Genomic DNA, 20,592 nt, shown 5'->3' on the forward strand with positions numbered 1-20,592 from the left:
TCCTCCTCTCCTCACCACATACATATAAGTAGAGTATGTGTAAATATATACTTATAGGTGTTTATTTATCTGCGCACAAACACAAATGCACACAAGCATACTTATAACATGATTTGACTATCTTGAGGAAATTGGGTTGATTTAGAGCTTAAAACAGTGAATTTACTTTAAAAATAACAATTATATTCTGTATTTATTTATTTTTTTTAAAGATTTTATTTATTTACTTGATGGACAGAGATCACAAGCAGGCAGAGAGGCAGGCAGAGAGAGAGGGGTAAGCAGGCTCCCTGCCAAGCAGAGAGCCTGATGCGGGGCTTGATCCCAGGACCCCGAGATCATGACCTGAGCCAAAGGCAGAGGCCTTAACCCACTGAGCCACCCAGGAGCCCCTATGTTCTGTATTTAAACTGAAAAACACAATCCCTGTTCTAAATACCTTTTACCAACTCTTCATAGGTGGCAGATTGTGTTGATGCTCTATCCAATAGATATTAATCCTCCAAATATTCTAACAACAGAAACTTCCTTTTCTTTGATAGAGGCTGGAAATGGGAGATTCTCATTTTTGTCAGTTTTCCTTGCAGCTGTGTTGGCCATGTGGCATAGCCATATGACTGCAAAGCCATTAAGGACATAATCTATTGGCATCTGGAGATGATTTACTTCATACTGCAAGGAGATATGTGAAAGAATTCTTTTGTCTTGTTCCTTGCTTTCTTTTTTGGATATATTGGTGTTTAGATGTCATTCTTGGAGCTATGGCGACTGTTCCGTGACCATGAGATACCAAGCCTTAGAAGGAAGGCCAGCAAATGAGCATGGGGAAATGGAAGAGACTGAATTCTTGATGAGAATGATTAGTTGCTGAACGAAACCTAGGATAATCTAGTTTTAAGCTAGGTGAGAGAAACAAGCTCCTGTTTAAAATGGGTTTTTAATTGAGCATTCTGTAACTTGAAGCTAGAAACTTTCTAACTAGTAACACAGGTTGAAGGTTACCTTCCCAGGATATTAAATAAAAAATATGTTACTTAAATAAGTGACCATTGTCATGAAATTCTTATTCCCTTTTGGAAAACAAACACTGAGGAGAGAAACTGTAATTTATCATGAGGAGATAGTAAGTTTGTGCAGATTTAAACTTAAATTTTAACTATTATCTTTGGTTCCCCTGGACTATGATCTTTGTTCACTGTACCCTATGGTCTTAGAAATATAAACATTCTCCAATATTTTTTCTTTTATTTGTGAGAATGCCAGAAGTTTGTATAACACCTAATGTGTGCAAAATACTTAATCCAAATAGTTCTTTCAAGTCTTCCTACTAACTAGAACTCTGACTCAGCTTCTTCTTTAATTTTATCCAAGAATTAATCATAATTTTGAGACTTACACTTTTATTACAAAATATTGATTGCCGAATGGGTAATGGAAAACCACTGAAAGTTCTTAAACTAAGGAGGGACAGAGTTTTGCTTTCAAAGCTTATTCTAGCAGCAGTGCACACGGCTGAATAAGAGGGACTGTGTGGGAAAATGCTAGAATGGTAAGAGGTGCTACAGTTTAGCAGTACAGTTCAGTTAAACTCAAAGAGCCTGTGTGGTGGCTGAGGGACAAGGATAGAGGTCACTATGGTCATAGACACTGTTCCTTGGAACGTGAGAAATGTGGAATGTTTTCTGAAGATTTGCATCCAAATAACATGATTTTCAGAAATATTTATTGAATTTCTTCTATATGCTCTGCACTGATCTTAACCCCGGGAGCAAAGTACTAAGCAAGACGGAGGAGATGTTTGTCCTTATAGAACTTACAGCTTTTAGGGGAACATAGAAATTAAGGGGGAAAAAAAGTCTGATGAGTATTATGATGTATTCATGAGGATATAAATAATGACCCCTGACATTTATTGACTATCATTATATGCCAGGCACTGTTCTAATAACATTATTAAAAAGAGAGAGAGATATAAAGAGAGAGAAAGAGACAAATCAAGATACAGACTCTTAACTATAGAGAACAAACTGATGGTTCCCACAGGGGAAGTGGGTAGGGGGATGAGTGAACTAGGTGATAGGAATGAAGGACTGCACCTGGCGTTTGAGCACTGAGTATTGTATGGAAGTGCTGAATTACTATATTGTCCACCTGAAACTAATATTACACTGTACTTTAGCTAGGTGGAATTTAAATAAAACCTTTAAAAACATAAAATAAAGATTTAATTATCACAACAACCCAGTGAAAGAGATGCTATTTTTGTCATCCTTATTATACAAAAATGAACCAGAGAAACAGAAATTAACTAACTTGCCCAACGTATTATTGGAAGTAAGAGTGGAAGTAGGAAGATAGGCTTCATACACAAAACCTCTACCTCCATTGCCCCTACTCTTTTCTATGATGAAAAGAAATTGATAACCCCAGTTACTGAAGTGTTGCATAAAATGATAGTAAGCGGATCAGATAGAAATTTCTAGTAGGTGATTAAAAATATAAATATGAGAAGGAACATACAGAATTGAAAATTATTTTAGAAATATTCCAGGAAAGAGAATAACTGAGTTATTGCAATCTTTGAAAAAATTGAGATTAAGAAATAAGGAATCCTGGAGACAGAACCCTTGCAGAAAAAAAGCCCATTTAGGATATGTGAACAAAGAAGGGATGAAACAACACTATAGATTTCCCTTCAGAGATGAAGGTAAGAGGAAGAAGGGACTTTACTTTGAATCTAGGGATGTATAATCCCTAGAGTGAAATGAAGATGAGTGAATTATTGAGTCCCTAAGTAACTAAAAACATGTCATGGCCCAGGGTACACAATCTCTTTATTTGTTTACACATAAAATCTGTTCCTTGAGGGAAAGACTGGACAAGCTTCTACCCTGTTTATAACCAAGTGTGTTATATCCTTCAACACATTTTAAATCTATGTCCAATCAAGAAGTAAATGTGATAATAATAAAGGCTTTATTTTTCTCTGCTTCTCAAGAGGACTCAAAGGCATAATCAGAAAGTACGATCAGAAGGATTTCAAGGGTATATCTGAATTTGAGTCAGGCTGAATCCTCTTAGAATCAAAGCCTCTGAGCCTGAAATTGCCTTTCCAGGACCACAGGGGTAAATACCAAGGATAAGAGAACTCTGAGGCTTTCTGACCTAAGGAGGCTGAGTGAGTATCTGAATTCCATTTATAATAACACATTCCTGCTTTTGAGATGGAAGTGCAGAGGTCTGAGCTATGCCACTTTCTTTCCCATTTTGTGCAGCATTGACATTCAAGTGAAGCTGGCAAGAGAATGTGTTTGAGGGAGTTAAAAGAATGTTCAGAAATTAGGAGCACAGGGGATGCAGTATCTCCATCAGTAAGTTCCCTCTTTCTGGATGGAACTCTCACTCTTCCAGATTTATAGCTTTTACTCTGTGACATGGGAAAGTAACTCAACCTCCCCTAGACCCTGGTCCCTCATTTAGGTAACAAAGAGTATTCCTAATTCTTACTCCATCAAGTGTATTTGCATTTGAGGCCAGTGCGGGGTTACTAAGGATTCTGCCTCTAATTTTCCTGGTAAGGAGAGGGTCAAGTGAATGAAGAAATGGTGAGAAGGATGATTCTGTTCTGGTCCCAGCTTCTCCCTTCTCCCTTGATTTTTGCAGGAGTCATGTTTCCAGAGACCAAGTTCAAAGAACTTGCCTCTCTAGGTTAAATTTGTGATGTGCTTTGCTAAATTTAGCTTATAAAGGCTTTAATAAAGGGAGAATTAATTAGTGTCCCTCAGGATCATAATAGTGGTAAAGGCAGATTCTATGTGTCTAGGTTGGTGCCAGTCTCAGGCACTTCCAGTGTATACACTCTCCCTAGTACAAGATCTTGCAAGGAGAGCTGAGTTGTTTCCTTATGTAACCCTATTTTTCTGTGCTCACAGATCCCCTTAGAGAAGAATGGCTCCTGGAAATGCTTCCTTTGTGACTGAATTCATTCTGGTGGGGCTCACAGACCTTCCAGATCTCCAGCTCCCCCTCTTCTGTCTCTTTCTAGTCATGTACATGGTCACTATGTTGGGAAATTTGTGCTTGATAATTCTAATAGGGCTCAATTCACACCTGCACACCCCCATGTACTTTTTCCTCTTAAATTTGTCCTTCACAGACCTGTGTTATTCTTCTGTGTTTACACCTAAAATGCTGATTAACTTCACATCAAAGAAGAATATTATCTCCTACAGGGGATGCATGACCCAGCTTTACCTTTTCTGTTTTTTTGCTATTTCTGAATGTTACGTGCTGACATCAATGGCCTATGATCGCTATGTGGCCATCTGCAATCCACTCTTATATAATGTTGCCATGTCCCCCAAAGTATGCTCCAGCCTTATGCTTGGTTCATATTTGATGGCATTTTCAGGTGCCACGGCTCACACTGGATGCATGCTGAGACTGACCTTCTGTGATGCAAACACCATCAACCATTATTTTTGTGACATCCTCCCTCTGCTCCAGCTCTCCTGCACCAGCACCTATGTCAATGAGCTGGTGGTTTTCATTGTGGTTGGCATCAATGTGATTGTGCCCATTGTCACCATCTTTTTCTCTTATGGTTTCATCCTGTCCAGCATCCTGCGCATAAGCTCCACTGAGGGCAGGTCCAAAGCCTTCAGCACATGCAGCTCCCACATAATTGCTGTTTCTCTCTTCTTTGGATCTGCTGCATTTATGTATCTTAAACCATCATCTGCTTGGTCTATGGATGAGGGGAAAATCTCTTCTGTCTTTTATACCAATGTGGTTCCCTTGATGAACCCTTTCATTTACAGCTTGAGAAACAAAGACATTAAATGTGCTGTGAGAAAAACTTTCAGTAAGAGACAGTTTTGATCAACAGTGTCTGTCTTTGTAGTTTGTTACACATGGCGGGGTGGATTCTCTGTGCTTAAATAAAATACTTTTAGTGGCAGTCTTCTCAGCATTTTTTCTTAATATGTTAAAGGATATTTGAGTCTCACAATTTATTTTTATTCTTTATATAATAGGTCTTTTTGTTTTCCTCACCAATAGCAGAATATCTTCTTCACCTTTTTGTTCTGTTTATTTATTTTTTTTAAGATTTTATTTATTTATGACAGACAGAGATCACAAGTAGGCAGAGATGCAGGCAGAGAGAGAGGAGGTGATGCAGGCTCCCTGCCGACCAGAGAGCCCAGTGCAGGGCTTGATCCCAGGACCCTGGGATCATGACCTGAGCCGAAGGCAGAGGCTTTAACCCACTGAGCCACCCAGGCGCCCCTTCTGTTTATTTTTTTATTGTGTTATGTTAGCCACCATACAGTACATCATCAGTTTTTGATGTAGCATTCCAAGATTCATTGTTTGCGTATAACACCCAGTGCTCCTTGCAATACATGCCCTCTTTAATGCCCACAGCAAGGCTCCCCCATTCCCCAACCCCTCTCCCCTCTAAAACCCTCAGTTTGTTTCTCAGAGTCCATAGTCTCTCATGGTTCATCTCCCCCTTCGATACCCCCCCACTATTCATTTCCTTCTCCTAATTTAATAGTAGCATTACATAATAAATATGTTGTTTTCTTTTTCCCATTTTCATTTTGAAATTATTTTTTCCTCTGCAACATGATGAATGGTCATCATTTTGGCAGACTTTTCTCTTTTACGTTTGTACAGTCAAACCACCACGTAACTGATCACTAAAAAAATATTTTTATTGTATGGCTGGGTAAGTGAAACTCAGAGTAGTTAGATTTACCTAAAGTCACGCAGCTTTATAAAGAGTTTAGTCTAAATTCTCAGCCTTCTGATATCACATCTACTACTGTTTGTAGTCTGTTTTGCTCTAATTTATTTATTTATTTATTTATTTATTTTTAGTTTCAAGTTTTTATGTAGATTCTTGGTAATTAACATGCAGTGTCATATTATTTTCAGATATATAATTTCATGATTTATTGCATACATCCAACACCCAGTGCTCATCACAGCCAGTTCCCTCCTTAATCTCCATCTCTTGTTTAACCTATCCTCCTGCCCACCTCCCCTCCAGCATCCTGTTTATTGTCTTTTGTCAAGAATCTGTTTTATATTGCATGGAGCACGGGGCGTAGTGCATAAACAATGAATCTTGGAACACTGAAAAAATAAAATAAAATAAATAAATTTTAGAATTAAAAAAAAAAGAATCTGTTTTATGGTTTACCTCTCTTTTTTCCTCCCACATTCATTTGTTTTGTTTTTTAAATTCCATATATGTGTGAAATCATATGGTATTTGTCTTTCTCTGACTGACTTATGTCACTTAGCATAGTATTCTCTAGCTCCATGCACATCTTTGCTAATGGGATGATTTCGTTCTTTTTTATAGCTAACATTCCATTATATGTATACATGTATATATGTATATAGATACATATACTACATCTTCTTTTATCATTTCATCATTCAGTGGATATCTTGGCTCTTTCCATAATTTGGCTGCTGTTGATAATGCTGCTGTACACATCAGTGCGCATGTATACCTTGAATCAGTATTTTTGTGTCCTAGGTAAATATCTAGTAGTGCAATTGCTGGATAATGGGTTAGTTCTACTTTTATCTTTTTGGGGAAACTCCATACTGTTTTCCACAGTGGCTGCACCAGTTTGCATTCTCACCAACAGTGTCAGAAGGTTTTCTCTATCTCATCCTCACCAACATCTGTTGTTTCCTGTGTTGTTGATTTTGTCCATTCTGACAGGTGTGAGGTGATAGCTTATTGTAGTTTTGATTTGTATTTCCCTGATGGTGAGTGATGTTGAGCATCTTTTCCTGTGTCTGTTAGTCATCTGTATGTCTTCTTTGGAAAAATGGATGCTACTTAACTGAACTTTATAGAACACCAGTCAAGTTATTGAATTGGCTAACGAAACCCAATTGCGACAATTTCTTTTCTGGCATAGGATGTTGGATTATTTTTATTTTGAGGAAACACAAACAGATGACTACTTCAAAAATCCTCAGTCCTGGGGTGCCTGGGTGGCTCAGTGGGTTAAAGCCTCTGCCTTCGGCTCAGGTCATGGTCCCAGGGTCCTGGGATCGATCCCCACATCGGGCTCTCTGCTTAGCGGGGAGCCTGCTTCCCCCCCTTCTCTGTCTGCCTCTCTGCCTACTTGTGATCTCTGTCAAATAAATAAATAAAATCTTTAAAAAAAAATCATCAGTCCTTAATCAGGTGATAATTTAAATATTTCTAAGATAACTTTAATAATATTTATTATTTTACCTGTTTTCTAATTTCCACTCAAGATTTAGGTATTGTTAAATTTAGCATAACTGGTGTGTTGGCTTATTTATGTTTTAGATGTTTGGTATCCCTAAAACCTTGACTATGGTTTATTTATTCATTTTTAAAAAATAATTTTTGGGACGCCTGGGTGGCTCAGTTGGTTAAGCCGCTGCCTTCGGCTCAGGTCATGATCCCAGGGTCCTGGGATCGAGTCCCGCATTGGGTTCCTTGCTCGGCAGGGAGCCTGCTTCTCTCGCTGCCTCTGCCTGCCTCTCTGCCTGCTTGTGTGTACTCTCTCTCTCTCTCTCTGGCAAATAAATAAAAATCTTAAAAAATAATAATAATAATTTTTAAATTGAAGTATACTTGACATACAATATTCTGTTAGTTTCATGCATAAAACATAGTGATCTGACATTTATATACATTCTCAAATCCTTACCATGAAGTGTAGTTGCCATCTGTCACCATACAGTCACTGACTTACGGTTTTAAATGAGAGACATTAAGGAAGGCTTGTGATCTGATGAGCACTGAGTATTATATGCAACTAGTGAATCGTTGAACACTACATCAAAAACAAATGATGTACTATATGTTGGCTAACTGAACTCAATTAAAAAAAAATGACCTCTGACACCACATCCCCTAGTCTCTATATCGACATGCTTTATTTTCATTTAACAAGTTCCATTTCTATAAAATAGTTGGTTTTGGTTGTAGTTTTTGTTTGTTTGTTTCCTTTTACTTACTGTCTCTTTTGATGAAATTGTTTTGCCTATTGAAACATGTGTGTCAATATGTAAATGTTCTATATTGATATTCAGGAACTGTTACAGACATTGCAAAGATACATCCATTTTGTTCATATTTTATCACTATTTGAGGTACCTAAAAGTATATGTTAACACTGGTCACTAATCTTCTTTTAAGAAGCCTCAAAATTCAAATGCAGTCTGCTTCAATTTCAAAAAGACTTTCAGAAATGGCAATTTTTTATTTCAGAAAGAATAAACTACCTTTGAACTAAATTCTACTTTTCAAATTATTTTGGGGGAAGTTCATTAAAATTGTTATAAAAGTGATAAACACAGTTTATTAAAGTTAAGATTTGCAAAGATTTTGTAAAAGCAACTTAGGTGACAGCTTTCTGATTAGTAGTTTAAACACTATGCACGTATAGGGATTTTTTTAAAAAGCCAGAGAACCAAGTCAGGTGGGTCACACACACAACATAGAATATCCCTTATGGTTTTTGCTTTTTTGAGTTATGTGAATGGCCATAAAAGAAGGTATGAGAGGAAGTATGAGTCTATTGAAATTGTCTCAGCTAGGAGTCAAGCAGGGAAGTCATGGGATTTATGTGTACCTATGTTCTAGGTCAGAGCAGTCTCTGAATCAGTGTGAAAGCTTGGCTTTCTAAGCAATAACAAAAAATGATCCTCCTACTTCAGAACTGGAAGCAAAGTTGATTACATTCTGAATTTGTTTCATGTAAACTTTCTATACCTGAGCTGCTGGTGTTGCTCAGACCAGGCTTGGAATAGGCACGATCAGGTTCACTGTTGTTCAGGTGTCATGAAAAGCAGAAGTCCACGGAGTTTTGAGTTCCATGTCCTTTTAATTGCTGAGCCCCTAAACTTATTGAACCTCATTCTCTTCTCCTCCTGACACTGCCTCCTTAAACACACACACACACCTACACACACACACACACACACACACACACACACCTACACATAATGTTCTAGTTATATTTTACGAGACATTGATTGTATGATATGGAACCCACTTTCAGGTAGATGGTTCCTGGTTCCAGCTCCTGAGAGGAAGGGGGCTGAGCAGGAAGTACTCGTGAATCTAGAAAAAGGAAATAGTTATCGCTTTTATCATTTGCTTGGAAACACACATACACACATGCATGCACATATATAATGAGACACACACACGCACATTCACTTGCAGACACACACACACACACACACACATACACACACACACACACACACACAGAGTGTTTCGTACCTCCGAGTACCTAGCAACGTGTGGCATTGGGGTGTATGTCACAAATATAAGTAAGGCATAGGAAGGGAAAGATATCAATGCAGATCTTCTTAATGCAACAGAGTAGATAGATTCTAAAATCAGTCTTATGTGGTCAAAATTTCTTCTTAAAATTGATTTTGTTGAACTGATGTCCATGCTGGGAGACAGATACGGTATTTTTCCCTGAGTCTGGCATACCTGGCTTTTGTCTCATGCACTGGAACATTCCACTGCCTTACCAGGTGACCAGCAGGTGAAGGAGTTGGTTTATCTGCAGGGCTTAGTTGTACAAAACATGTACATTTAAACATGAAAATCATACTCAGTGTGAAGTTTTACTTTCTGAGGGAGAGACTCTCATCTTCTTCACTGAGTAGGATGGCTGGTGGTATCAAAGGAAGGGGCTGTTGTAAATCTCTGACATGAAGTTACACTAACCCATTCAATATTAATATACTATACTTTTAAATATCTGTGAATCATGAAAATGGCTTCAGTGACTAAAAAGTCAGAATACAAATAAAAGCGACATGCTAAACTAAGCAAAATTGTGAGGAAAGTATCTTTCCCACTTTACATTTGGAAGCTCTGTTGTCTAATTTAGAATGTGTGAGTATATTCTTATTTTATACTGGCCTTCGCAATATATGGAAACACATGAGGATAGACTATAATAATCATTCCCACGTTCTCTTCATCCTTCTTCAGGCTGGACATGGAACACCATGAGGGCCCACTTCAGTGATGAAGCTGTGAACAAAAGCTGGAGCCTGATTGTGTCAGTATCGTGGTAGAGAATGGGAGGACTAGGGGCACACAGAGGGCTCTGGGACACGGAATACTCTGTTCTTAGGTCTGCATGGTCATTGTAAGCTGTTCAGTTATAATAATGGTTGAAGTGTACACTTTGTAGACTTTGATATATGGAATGTATGCTAACTTTCACAATAAACTAAGGATTTATTTACTTGGATCCTACCTGGATTTCAATGAAATATTAATGTAATAAAAAAGCCAAGACTCAGAATAAAGGGTCAGGTAAAGGGAACAGTCTTCCGGGTACAGAATGGCTCACACAGAAGAAGCCAGCAGAAGTAATGTATGGAGTAATCTGAACCAGTTTGGGGCTGAGATAGTGCTTTTACCACTCAATGCAGAATTTCCACCAGTGTCTGTGGGAGGAGCACATTTATAGTGAACCCCATTGTATAAGTCTGTAGTAGGTTATAGGTCGTATATTTAGGTTAATGTAAAGAGGAGATAGTTCTCATAACATATTAGATAATTTCATTTTCTTAACCCTTTTAGATTCTTGATAAAGTCTTTTTTTTTTTTTCTCTCCACATTTGCATTTAGGTTCCAGTTAGTTAAAATACAGTGTACTATTAGTTTCAGGTATAGAATTTAATGATTTATCACTTACCGGGCGCCTCGTGGCTCAGTGAGTTAACGCCTCTGCTTTCGGCTCAGGTCACGATCCCAGGATCCTCGGATTGAGCCCCGCATCGGGCTCTCTGCTCAGCGGGGAGCCTGCTCCCCTCTCTCTCTGCCTGCCTCTCTGCCTACTTGTGATCTGTCTGTCAAATAAATAAATAAAATCTTTAAAAAATAATTTATCACTTACATACAACACCCGATATTTATCACAGCATGCGTCCTCCTTAATCCCCATCACCTATTTAATCCATCCCCTGCTCACTTCCTCATCAGTTTGTCCTCTAGTCAGAATCTCTCCTGCTTTGCCTCTCTTTTCTCCCCCTTATCTTCATTTATGTCATTTCTTATATTCCACACATGAGTGAAATCATATGGTATTTGTTTTTCTCTGACAGACTTATTTTACTTAGCATACTAGTTTCTAGTTCCATCAATGCCATTGCAAATAGCAAGATTTCATTCTTTTTTAAGTCTAAGTTCTTTTTTAAGTCTTTAAGTTTCATTCTTTTTTTTTTTTAATTTCTTTTCAGCATAACAGAATTCATTGTTTTTGCACCACCCCCAGTGCTCCATGCAATACATGCCCTCCTTAATACCCACCACATGGCTCCCCCAACCTCTCACCCCCCGCCCCTTCAAAACCCTCAGGTTGTTTTTCAGAGTCCATAGTCTCTCATGGTTCACCTTCCCTTCCAATTTCCCTCAACTCCCATCTCCTCTCCATCTCCCTATGTCCTCCATGTTATTTGTTATGCTCCACAAATAAGTGAAACCATATGATACTTGACTCTCTCCGCTTGACTTATTTCGCTCAGCATAATCTATTCCAGTCCCATCCATGTTGCTACAAAAGTTGGGTATTCATTGTTTTTTAAGTTCTTTTTTTAGTCCATTGTATAAATACATCTTTATCCATTATCAGTCAATGGACATTTGGGCTCTTTCTATAATTTGTCTATTCTTAATAATGTTGCTGTAAACATTGGGGTGTGTGTATCCCTCTGATCCAGTCTTTTGTAGGCATTGGGTAAATATCTTGTGCAATTGCTAGATCCTACTTCCATTTTTGTTCTATTTTCACTTTCTGAGGCACTTCCATCCTGTTTTCCAGAGTGGCTGCACCAGTTTGCATTCCCACAAACAAGTGTAAGAGTTCCCCTTTCTCATCCTTGCCAACAGGTCGTTTCCTGTGTTGTTAATTTTAGCCATTGTGACTTATCTGAGATGATATCTCATTGTAGTTTTGATTTGTATTTCCCTGATGATGAGTGATGTTCAGCATCTTTTCATGTGTGTTTTGGCCATTGCTTTTCTTTTCTTTTTTTTTTCTTTTTTTGAGAAATGTCTATTCATGTCTTCTGTCGATTTTTTTAAACTGCATTATTTGTTTTTTGGGTGTTAAGTTTTATAAGTGCTTTATATATTCCAAATACTAACCTTTTATCAGATATGTTATTTTCAAATATCTTCTCCCATTCTGAAGGTTGCCTTTTAGTTTTTTTGATTGTTTCGTTCACTGTGTAGAAGTGTTTTATTTTGATGAAGTCCCAATAGTTTATTTTTTGCTTTTGTTTTCTTGCCTCAGGAGACATATCTACTAAGAGCTTATTATAACCAATGTCGAAGAGGTTACTGCCTGTGTTGTCCTCTAGGATTTTATTGGTTTCTTATCACACATTTAGATCTCTTATCCAATTTGAATTTATTTTTGTGTATGGTGTAAGCAAGTGGTCCAGTTTCACTCTACTGCATGTCACTGTCCAGTTTTCCCAACACCATTTTTTGAAGAGACTGTCTTCTTTCCATTGGATATTCTACTTTATTTGTCAAAGATTAGTTGACCGTATAGTTGAGAGTCCATTTCTGGGTTTTCTATTAGGTTCCATTGATCTGTGTGTGCCTGTTTTTGTGCCTGTACCATACTGTCTTGATCACTACAGTTTTGTAATGCAACTTGAAGTCCAGAATTGTGATGCTTCTAGCTTTGGTTTTCTTTTTCAAAATTGCTTTGGCTATTCAGCATGTTTTGTGGTTCCATAGAGATTTTAGGTTTGTTTGTTCTAATCTGTGAAAACTGTTGTTGGAATTTTGATAGAGATTGTATTAGTTGTATTAGTTGTATAGATTGTATAGATTGGTTTGGGTAGTATAGACATTTTAACATTATTTGTTCTTCCAATACAACAGCATGGAATGTCATTCCATTTTTTTATGTTGTTTTTAATTGCTTTCATAAGTGTTCTATAGTTTTCTTTTACCTCTTTGTTTAGGTTTATTCCTAGATATCTTACTGTGTTTGGTGCTATTGTAAGTGGGATCAGTTCCTTGATTTCTGTTTCTGTTGCTTCATTATTGATGTATAGAAATGCAATAGATTTCTCTACATTGATTTTGTATCCTGCAACTTTACCTGAATTTTCTATCCGTTCTTGCAATTTGCTGTTGGAGTCTTTTGGGTTTTCTATATAAAGTGTCATGTCACGTGCAAATAATAAATGTTTGACTTCTTCCTTGCAAATTTGGATGCCTTTTATTTCCTTTGTTGTCCAATAACTGAGGCTAGGACTTCCAGTACTATGTTAAATATTAATGGTGAGAGTGGTCATTGCTCCCTTGTTACTGACTGTAAGGAAAAACTCTGTTTTTCCCCCATTGAGGATGATATTACCTGTGGGGTTTTCATATATGGCTTTTACTATGTTGAGGAATGTTTCCTTTACCACTAATTGGTTGAGGGTTTGAGGGTTTTTATCATGAATGGATGTTGTACTCTGTGAAATGCTTTTTCTGCCTCTTTGAGATCATATGGCTTTTATCCTTTAATTTATTAATGTGGTATATCCCATTGATTGATTTGTGAATATTGAGCCACCTTGCATCCCAGGAGTAAATCACACTTTATTATGGTGAATGATTCTTTTAATGTAGTGTTGGGTTCAATTTGCTACTATTTTATTGAGATTTTTTCATCTGCGTTCATCAGGAATATTGGCCTGTAGTTCTTTATTTTATTTTATTTTTTTTTAAGATTTTATTTATTTATTTGACACAGAGAGAGAGAGATCACAAGTAGGCAGAGAGGCAGGCAGAGAGAGAGGGGGAAGCAGGCTCCCTGCTGAGCAGAGTGCCTGATGTGGGGCTCAATCCCAGGACCCTGAGATCATGACCTGAGCCGAAGGCAGAGGCTTAACCCACTGAGCCACCCAGGCGCCCCTAGTTCTTTATTTTAGTGGAGTCTTTGTGGTTTTGGTATCAGGGTAATGCTGACCTCATAGAATAAATTTAGAAATTTTTCTTCCATTTTTATTTTGGAATAGCTTGAGAAAAATAGGTATTAACTCTTCTTTATTCTTTCTCTTTCTTTTTTTCTTTCTTTCTTTCTTCCTTTTTTTCTTCTTCTTTTTCCTTTCTTCTTTCAGTTCAATCACCCAAGTTATAGTGCATGATTAGTTTTTGATATAATGTTCAATGATTCATCAGTTGAGTACAACACCCAGTGCTCATCACAACACATGCTCTCTTTAATGCCCATCACCCATATTCCCTATCCCCTTTCCCGAACCATTGGTTTGTTTCCTGGAGTCAGAAGTCTCATATGGTTTCTCTCCCTCTGTGATTTCTTCCCATACATGTAGTTCCCTCCCTTCCCCTATGGTCCTCTGCACTATTCCGTCAGTTCCACATATGAGTGAAACTATGTGATAATTGTGTTTCTCTGGTTGACTTATTTCACTTAGCATAATATCCTTCAATTCCATTCATGTCGATGTAAATGATAGTATTCTTTAAATATTTGGTAGTATTCCCCTGTGAGGCTTTCTGCCCTGGACTTTGTTGGGAGGTATTCGATTATGGATTCAATTTCTTTGCTGGTTATTTGTCTGTTCATGTTCTCTATTGCTTTCTGTTTCAGAGTTGTTATTTTATATGTGTTTAAGACTTTATCCCCTTATTCCAGGATATCCAGTTTGTTGGCATATAGTTTTCATATAGTTCTCTTATAACTGTGTGTATTTCTGTGGTGTTGGCTGTTATTTCTCTCTCTCATTTGTGATTCTATTTACTTGGGCCCTTTTTCTTTTCTTTTTTGATAAGTTTGGGTAGGCGTTTATCAATTTTGTTGATTCAACAACGACTTCCTGGTTCCCTTGATTTGTTCTATTATTTTGTTAGTTTCTATATCATTTATTTCTATCTAATTTTTATTATTTCCCTTCTTCTTCTTGATTTAGGCTGCACTTGTTGCTCTTTTTCTGGCTCCTTTAAGTGTAAGTTTATGTTGTTTATTTAGATTTTTCTTGCTTCTTAAGGTAGGCCTGTATTGCTATAGATTTCCCTCTTCTGACTTCCTTTGCTGAATCCCAAAGGTTTCAGACCACTATGTTTTCATTTTCATTGTTTCATGCTTTTTATTTTAATTTCTTCTTTAATTTAATGGTTGATTCATTCATTCTTTGTAGCATGTTGTTTAATCTCTATATATTTGTGGTCTTCCCAAATTTTTTCTTATGAATGATTTCAAGGTTTACCGTGTTGTGATTAGAAAATACGCATGGTGAAAAAAAAATGCGTGGTATGATCTCAATCTTTCTGTACTTGTTGAGGCCCGATTTGTGACCTGTATGTGATCTATTCTGGAGAATGACCCACATGCACTTGAAAGGAATGTATATTTTGATCTTTAGAATGAAATGTTCAGAATATACCAGTTAAGTCCATCTGGTCTAGTGTGTCATTGAAAGCAATTGTTTCCTTGTTGATTTTCTGCTTAGATGATGTGTCTACTGATGTAAGTTGGATGTTAAAGTCACCTACTATTTTCAATGAGTTCCCTTATGTTTGTTATTAATTGTTTGATATATTTTGGTGCTCCCATGTGGGGGGTATAAATATTTACAGTTGTTAGAACTTCTTGTTGGATAGTCCTCCTAATTATTATATCGTACCCATCTTCATCTCATGTTACAGTCCTTGGTTTAAAATCTAGTTTGTCTGAAAAAAGTATTGCTTCTCTGGCTTACTTTTTTTAAAATTTATTTATTTATTTTAATAAACAAATAATGTATTTTTATCCCCAGGGGTACAGGTCTGTGAATCACCAGGTTTACACATTTCACAGCACTCATCATAGCACATACCCTCCCCAATGTCCATATCCCCACCACCCTCTCCCATCCCCCCTCCCCCCAGCAACCTTCAGTCTGTTTTTTGAGATTGAGTCTTTTATGGTTTGTCTCCCTCCCAATCCCATCTTCTTTCATTTTTTCTTTTCCTACCCCCCCAACCCCCCCACATTGCATCTCCACTTCCTCATATCAAAGAGATCATATGATAGTTGTCTTTCTCCAATTGACTTATTTCGCTAAGCATAATACCCTCTAGTTCCATCCACGTCATCGCAAATGGCAAGATTTCATTTCTTTTGATGGCTGCATAGTATTCCATTGTATATATATACCACATCTTCTTTATCCATTCATCTGTTGATGGACATCTAGGTTCTTTCCATAGTTTGGCTATTGTGGACATTGCTGCTATAAACATTCAGGTGCACGTGCCCCTTCGGATCACTACATTTGTATCTTTAGGGTAAATACCCAGTAGTGCAACTGCTGGGTCATAGGGTAGCTCTATTTTCAACTTTTTGAGGAACCTCCATGCTGTTTTCCAGAGTAGTTGCACCAGCTTGCATTTCCACCAACAGTGTAGGAGGGTTCCCCTTTCTCCGCATCCTCGCCAGCATCTGTCATTTCCTGACTTGTTAATTTTAGCCATTCTGACTGGTGTGAAGTGGTATCTCGTTGTGGTTTTGATTTGTATTTCCCTGATGCTGAGTGATGTGAAGCATTTTTTCATGTGTCTGTTGGCCATCTGGATATCTTCTTTGCAGAAATGTCTGTTCGTGACCTCTGCCCATTTCTTGATTGGGTTATTTGTTCTTTGGGTGTTGAGTTTGCTAAGCTCTTTATAGATTTTGGATACTAGCCCTTTATTGGATACGTCATTTGCAATATAATTTTTTTGTTTGTTTGATAAAATCTTTTCTTAAAGAACTTCTTTAAGCATTATTTTGACAGCTGTGTGATGATGTTAACTTGGGAATATTGAAAAATGGATATATTTAGGCATAGAGAAAAGACTGCTTCAATCACCAGAGGTATCATAGAACATAATGATTGAATCAGAACCAGATATCACAGTCATAATTAAGTTTTGAGATGATTCAGCAATCAGTAAATTTGTGTTGAGTTCCAGGATATAGGGTTAGAGCCTTTTATATCTCACCTGCATATGTAAGCATCATTCCTGGAAATTGGTATAGACTGGGGTCTGAAGGTGGAAGTGCGGTTGGCTCAGTTAACAAAAATTGAGAGTGGATAAGTAGTTGACTATATATATATATATATATATATATATATATATATATAAATACACACACACACACACACACATTGCAGGTTTTTTGTGAGATCTTTTCTCCTATAAATAGGTCACAGTATTGGAAAGTTGCCATGATTTGTGAATTTTTCAGCCTTTTTTTGTTTGTTTGTCTGAATATGCTTTCTGGTTTTTTCTGTCTCCTAGTGGGGTTTCTTAAATGCATATATTGATCGACTTGGTAGTATTCAATAAGTCCCTCAGACTGTCTTCATTATTTTGCCCTCTGACTGAATACTTTTCAGTGACCTTTGATCAAATTCAGTGATCTTTTCATTGTTTGATCTCATTTGCTCTTGAACCCATGCTGAATTTTTTCATTTCAGATGTTGTATTCCTCAGCCTCATGATTTCTGTTTAATACTTTTTTTAAGAATCTGTTTATTTATTTATTTGAAAGAAAGAGAGAACATAAGTGGTGGGGAGGGACAGAGGGAGAATCAGACTCTCTGCTGAGTGGGGAGCCAGATGCAGGGTAGATCCCAGGACCTTGACATCACAGCCTGAGCTGAAGGCAGACACTTAACCAACTGAGCCACTCATGTGCCCTGTTTAATAGCCTTTTAAGTTTTCTAACACTGTGTTGAAATTTTCCTATGGTTTGTTTATTGTTTTCTGACTCCAGTAAGCATCTTTATGGCAGTTATTTTGAATTCTCAGTCAGGTAAATCACATATTTTCAATTTATTCATGTCAGTTTGTGGAAATTTCTCTTGTTCCTTTTTGAAAAGTATTTCAACTTGTCTCCATTTTCATTGACTCTCTGCACTGGTGTCTGCACATTAGACAAATCAGCCATTTGTCCTAGTATTCATGGTCTTGCCTTGGACTCAAGAATGTTCTTAGTTGCCCCCCACCGCACCCAGGCATTCATTGTATTTGAAGTTGCATCTGTTTTCTAAAACAAGTGACACTGAAGCTATTTCCTCAGGGAATTCACAGATAAGTTGTGTTATTATATGTGTGGTGCACATTTTCCCCTCACCTTAGTGAAGCTGTAGAAAAAGGGTTTTCAATGGCTTGCTCTATCCTGAGCCTGGGTGAGGAACTGTGGTGACTTCCAGCCCAAACCACCATCTTTTTTGTCTGTCTCTCTGACAGCTGGAGTATGCTGTGTCTTATTTCCTCTCTGTTTTCTGGGGCACCTGGGTGGCTCAGTGGGTTAAAGCCTCTGCCTTCGGCTCAGGTCACGATCTCAGGGTCATGAGATGGAGCCCCGCATGGGGCTCTCTGCTCAGCAGGGAGCCTGCTTCCTCCTCTCTCTGCCTGCCTCTCTGCCTACTTGTGATCTCTGTCAAATAAATAAATAAAATCCTAGAAAAAAAAAGAGCTATTTCCTCTCTGTTTTCTGACATGGCACATCTAATAAAAGTTGGGGCATTGGACACATGGTGTACTTCTTTCCTCTCCAGGAGAAGCCAAACACTGGGAGGGCGGGGGGAGCATCCCAGTTTGAAGGTGCTGGGCAAGGAAAAGTGTTACAACAACAGGATATCTAGGATATCCCTGGCTGTTCCAATATGACTACATCCATGCTTTAACTGGGAGCAGGATTACCTTAACTAGTATCTGGATTTTTACAAAGGGAATCTGTACAGGAAACATTTCAGAATCACTGTTCATGTGGGTCACAGGGTCTAGATCTTCCTCTTCTGCCATGTTGCTGAATGGGAAATAAGAATTTATTTTTGGTTCCCCTTTGGGAGATGTCTAATCCCTACAGTGGAGGGAAACCTTGAGTAAAATTTTGAGTCCCTAAGGAAATAGAGACACGTTGTGATCCATTGTGTAAATACAATCCCCTCAAGCTCTATTACATATTATATCAGAAACCATTTCCTGCATAAGAGACTGAGCAAGCTTCTACCCTGTTTATAATTGAGGACATTATATCATTGCCCTCACCTTAAGTCTTCTGTGTTTACCAACTGGCAAAAGTGATAGTAATAAACGCTGTTTATTTTTGTCTGCTGCTTGAGAGGACTCATAGTCAGAAACTGTTATCTGTAGTTCAGAAGGATTTCCAGGGCTTATCATAAATTACATTTGGGTTATATCCTCATCAAATCAAAGGGAGCAAAGCTAAGGAGACTAAGTCTGTCCTTTCAGGACCACAGGGGTAATACTGATAAGGAAGCACTAAAGTATTCTTGCTGAAGGGGGGTGATTTTCTGAATTCCATTTATAGTCATGTCTTCTTTTTGTGATGAAAGTCCAGGGATCTAAGATATGCCACTCTCTTTCCAGTTTTGCAGTACCCAGACTCATGTGAAATGGATAGAAGGAACTGTTTGAAGGGAGGGTATGGTGAGGGAAGGTTCAGAGACATTAGATTTCAAGATGCAATTTATTGATCAATTCTATGGATGGAACTCTCATTCTTTATATTTATAGTTTTTACTCTATGACATGGAACAGGAACTTAAAACTCCCCTAGACTCTGGTCTTTTATTTTTGGGTTAGAACAATGTTCTTCATTCCCACCACACCAAGTCTAATTCCCATTAGAGGCCAACACTGGGTTAGTGGGGTTGCTGCCTCCATGTTACTGGTTAGGGGAAGGCTCATGTGGCCAAAGAAATGAAATGAGAGAAGGTGATTACTCCTGGTCCAATTTTCTCACTTAACCTTTGGTTTCCACAGCGGTCCTGTTGGCATATGGAAGTGTTGGCCTTCATACTTTAGGCCAAGTTTTGAATGTCTTTGCTTATAAAGCTTATAAAGACTCTAATGAGGGAATATCCAAGTAACTAGATTTATGATAATAGTTAATCATTTTTATGGTCCAATGTGGGATAGTTTCAGATATTCCCAGTGTGAACCCAATTTCTGTGAGAGGATATATGGTAGGAAATGTTGAGTTGTTCTCTGTGTAACTTCCTCCTGTGTGCACAGATTCCCTTGGAGAAGAATGCCTCCTGCAAATGCTTCCTTTGTGACTGAATTTATTCTGGCAGGGCTCACAGACCTTCCAGGTCTCCAGCTCCCCCTGTTCTGCCTGTTTTAGTCATCTACATGGTCACTGTTTGTAGTCTTTTTTGCTCTCCTCTTATTTTTTTCTCAGTTTCAAGTTTTTATTTAAATTTCAGTTAGTGAACATATGGTGTAATACTATGTCAGGTGTAGAATTTCATGATTTATCACTTTCATTCAATACCATTGGTTATCACAACCAGTTCCCTCCTTAATCTCCAGTACTCATTTACCCATCACCTGCCCACCTCTCCTCCAGCAATTTTCAGTTCATTCTCTGTAGTCGAGAATCTGTTATATGGATGGTTTGGCTCTCTCTCCCCACCCCCATATTCCTTTGTTGTTGTTTTTTTAATTCCACATGTGAATGAAATCATATATTATTTGTCCTTCTTTGACTGACGTTTTTCACTTAACATAAT

At 37.8% G+C, this 20,592-nt stretch overlaps 2 protein-coding genes across 2 annotated transcripts in view; both read left to right on the top strand.

The window, feature by feature from the left end:
* LOC308350370 (olfactory receptor 8B3-like) overlaps nt 1–20,592 on the top strand; it is a gene marked incomplete at both ends in the record, with an annotated part of 209,653 nt that overhangs the window by 146,674 nt on the left and 42,387 nt on the right. The window lies entirely within an intron of this gene.
* LOC308350356 (olfactory receptor 8B3-like) lies at nt 3,949–4,881 on the top strand (the record flags this gene model as incomplete). The annotated part of the gene is made up of 1 exon (XM_080815538.1): nt 3,949–4,881. The coding sequence occupies one exon, from the start codon at nt 3,949–3,951 to the stop codon at nt 4,879–4,881; it is 933 nt and encodes a 310-aa protein (XP_080671664.1).

Source organism: Martes martes (assembly GCF_963455335.1).
Source record: "Martes martes genome assembly, chromosome: 10".
In the NCBI taxonomy this organism is placed as follows: domain Eukaryota; kingdom Metazoa; phylum Chordata; class Mammalia; order Carnivora; family Mustelidae; genus Martes; species Martes martes.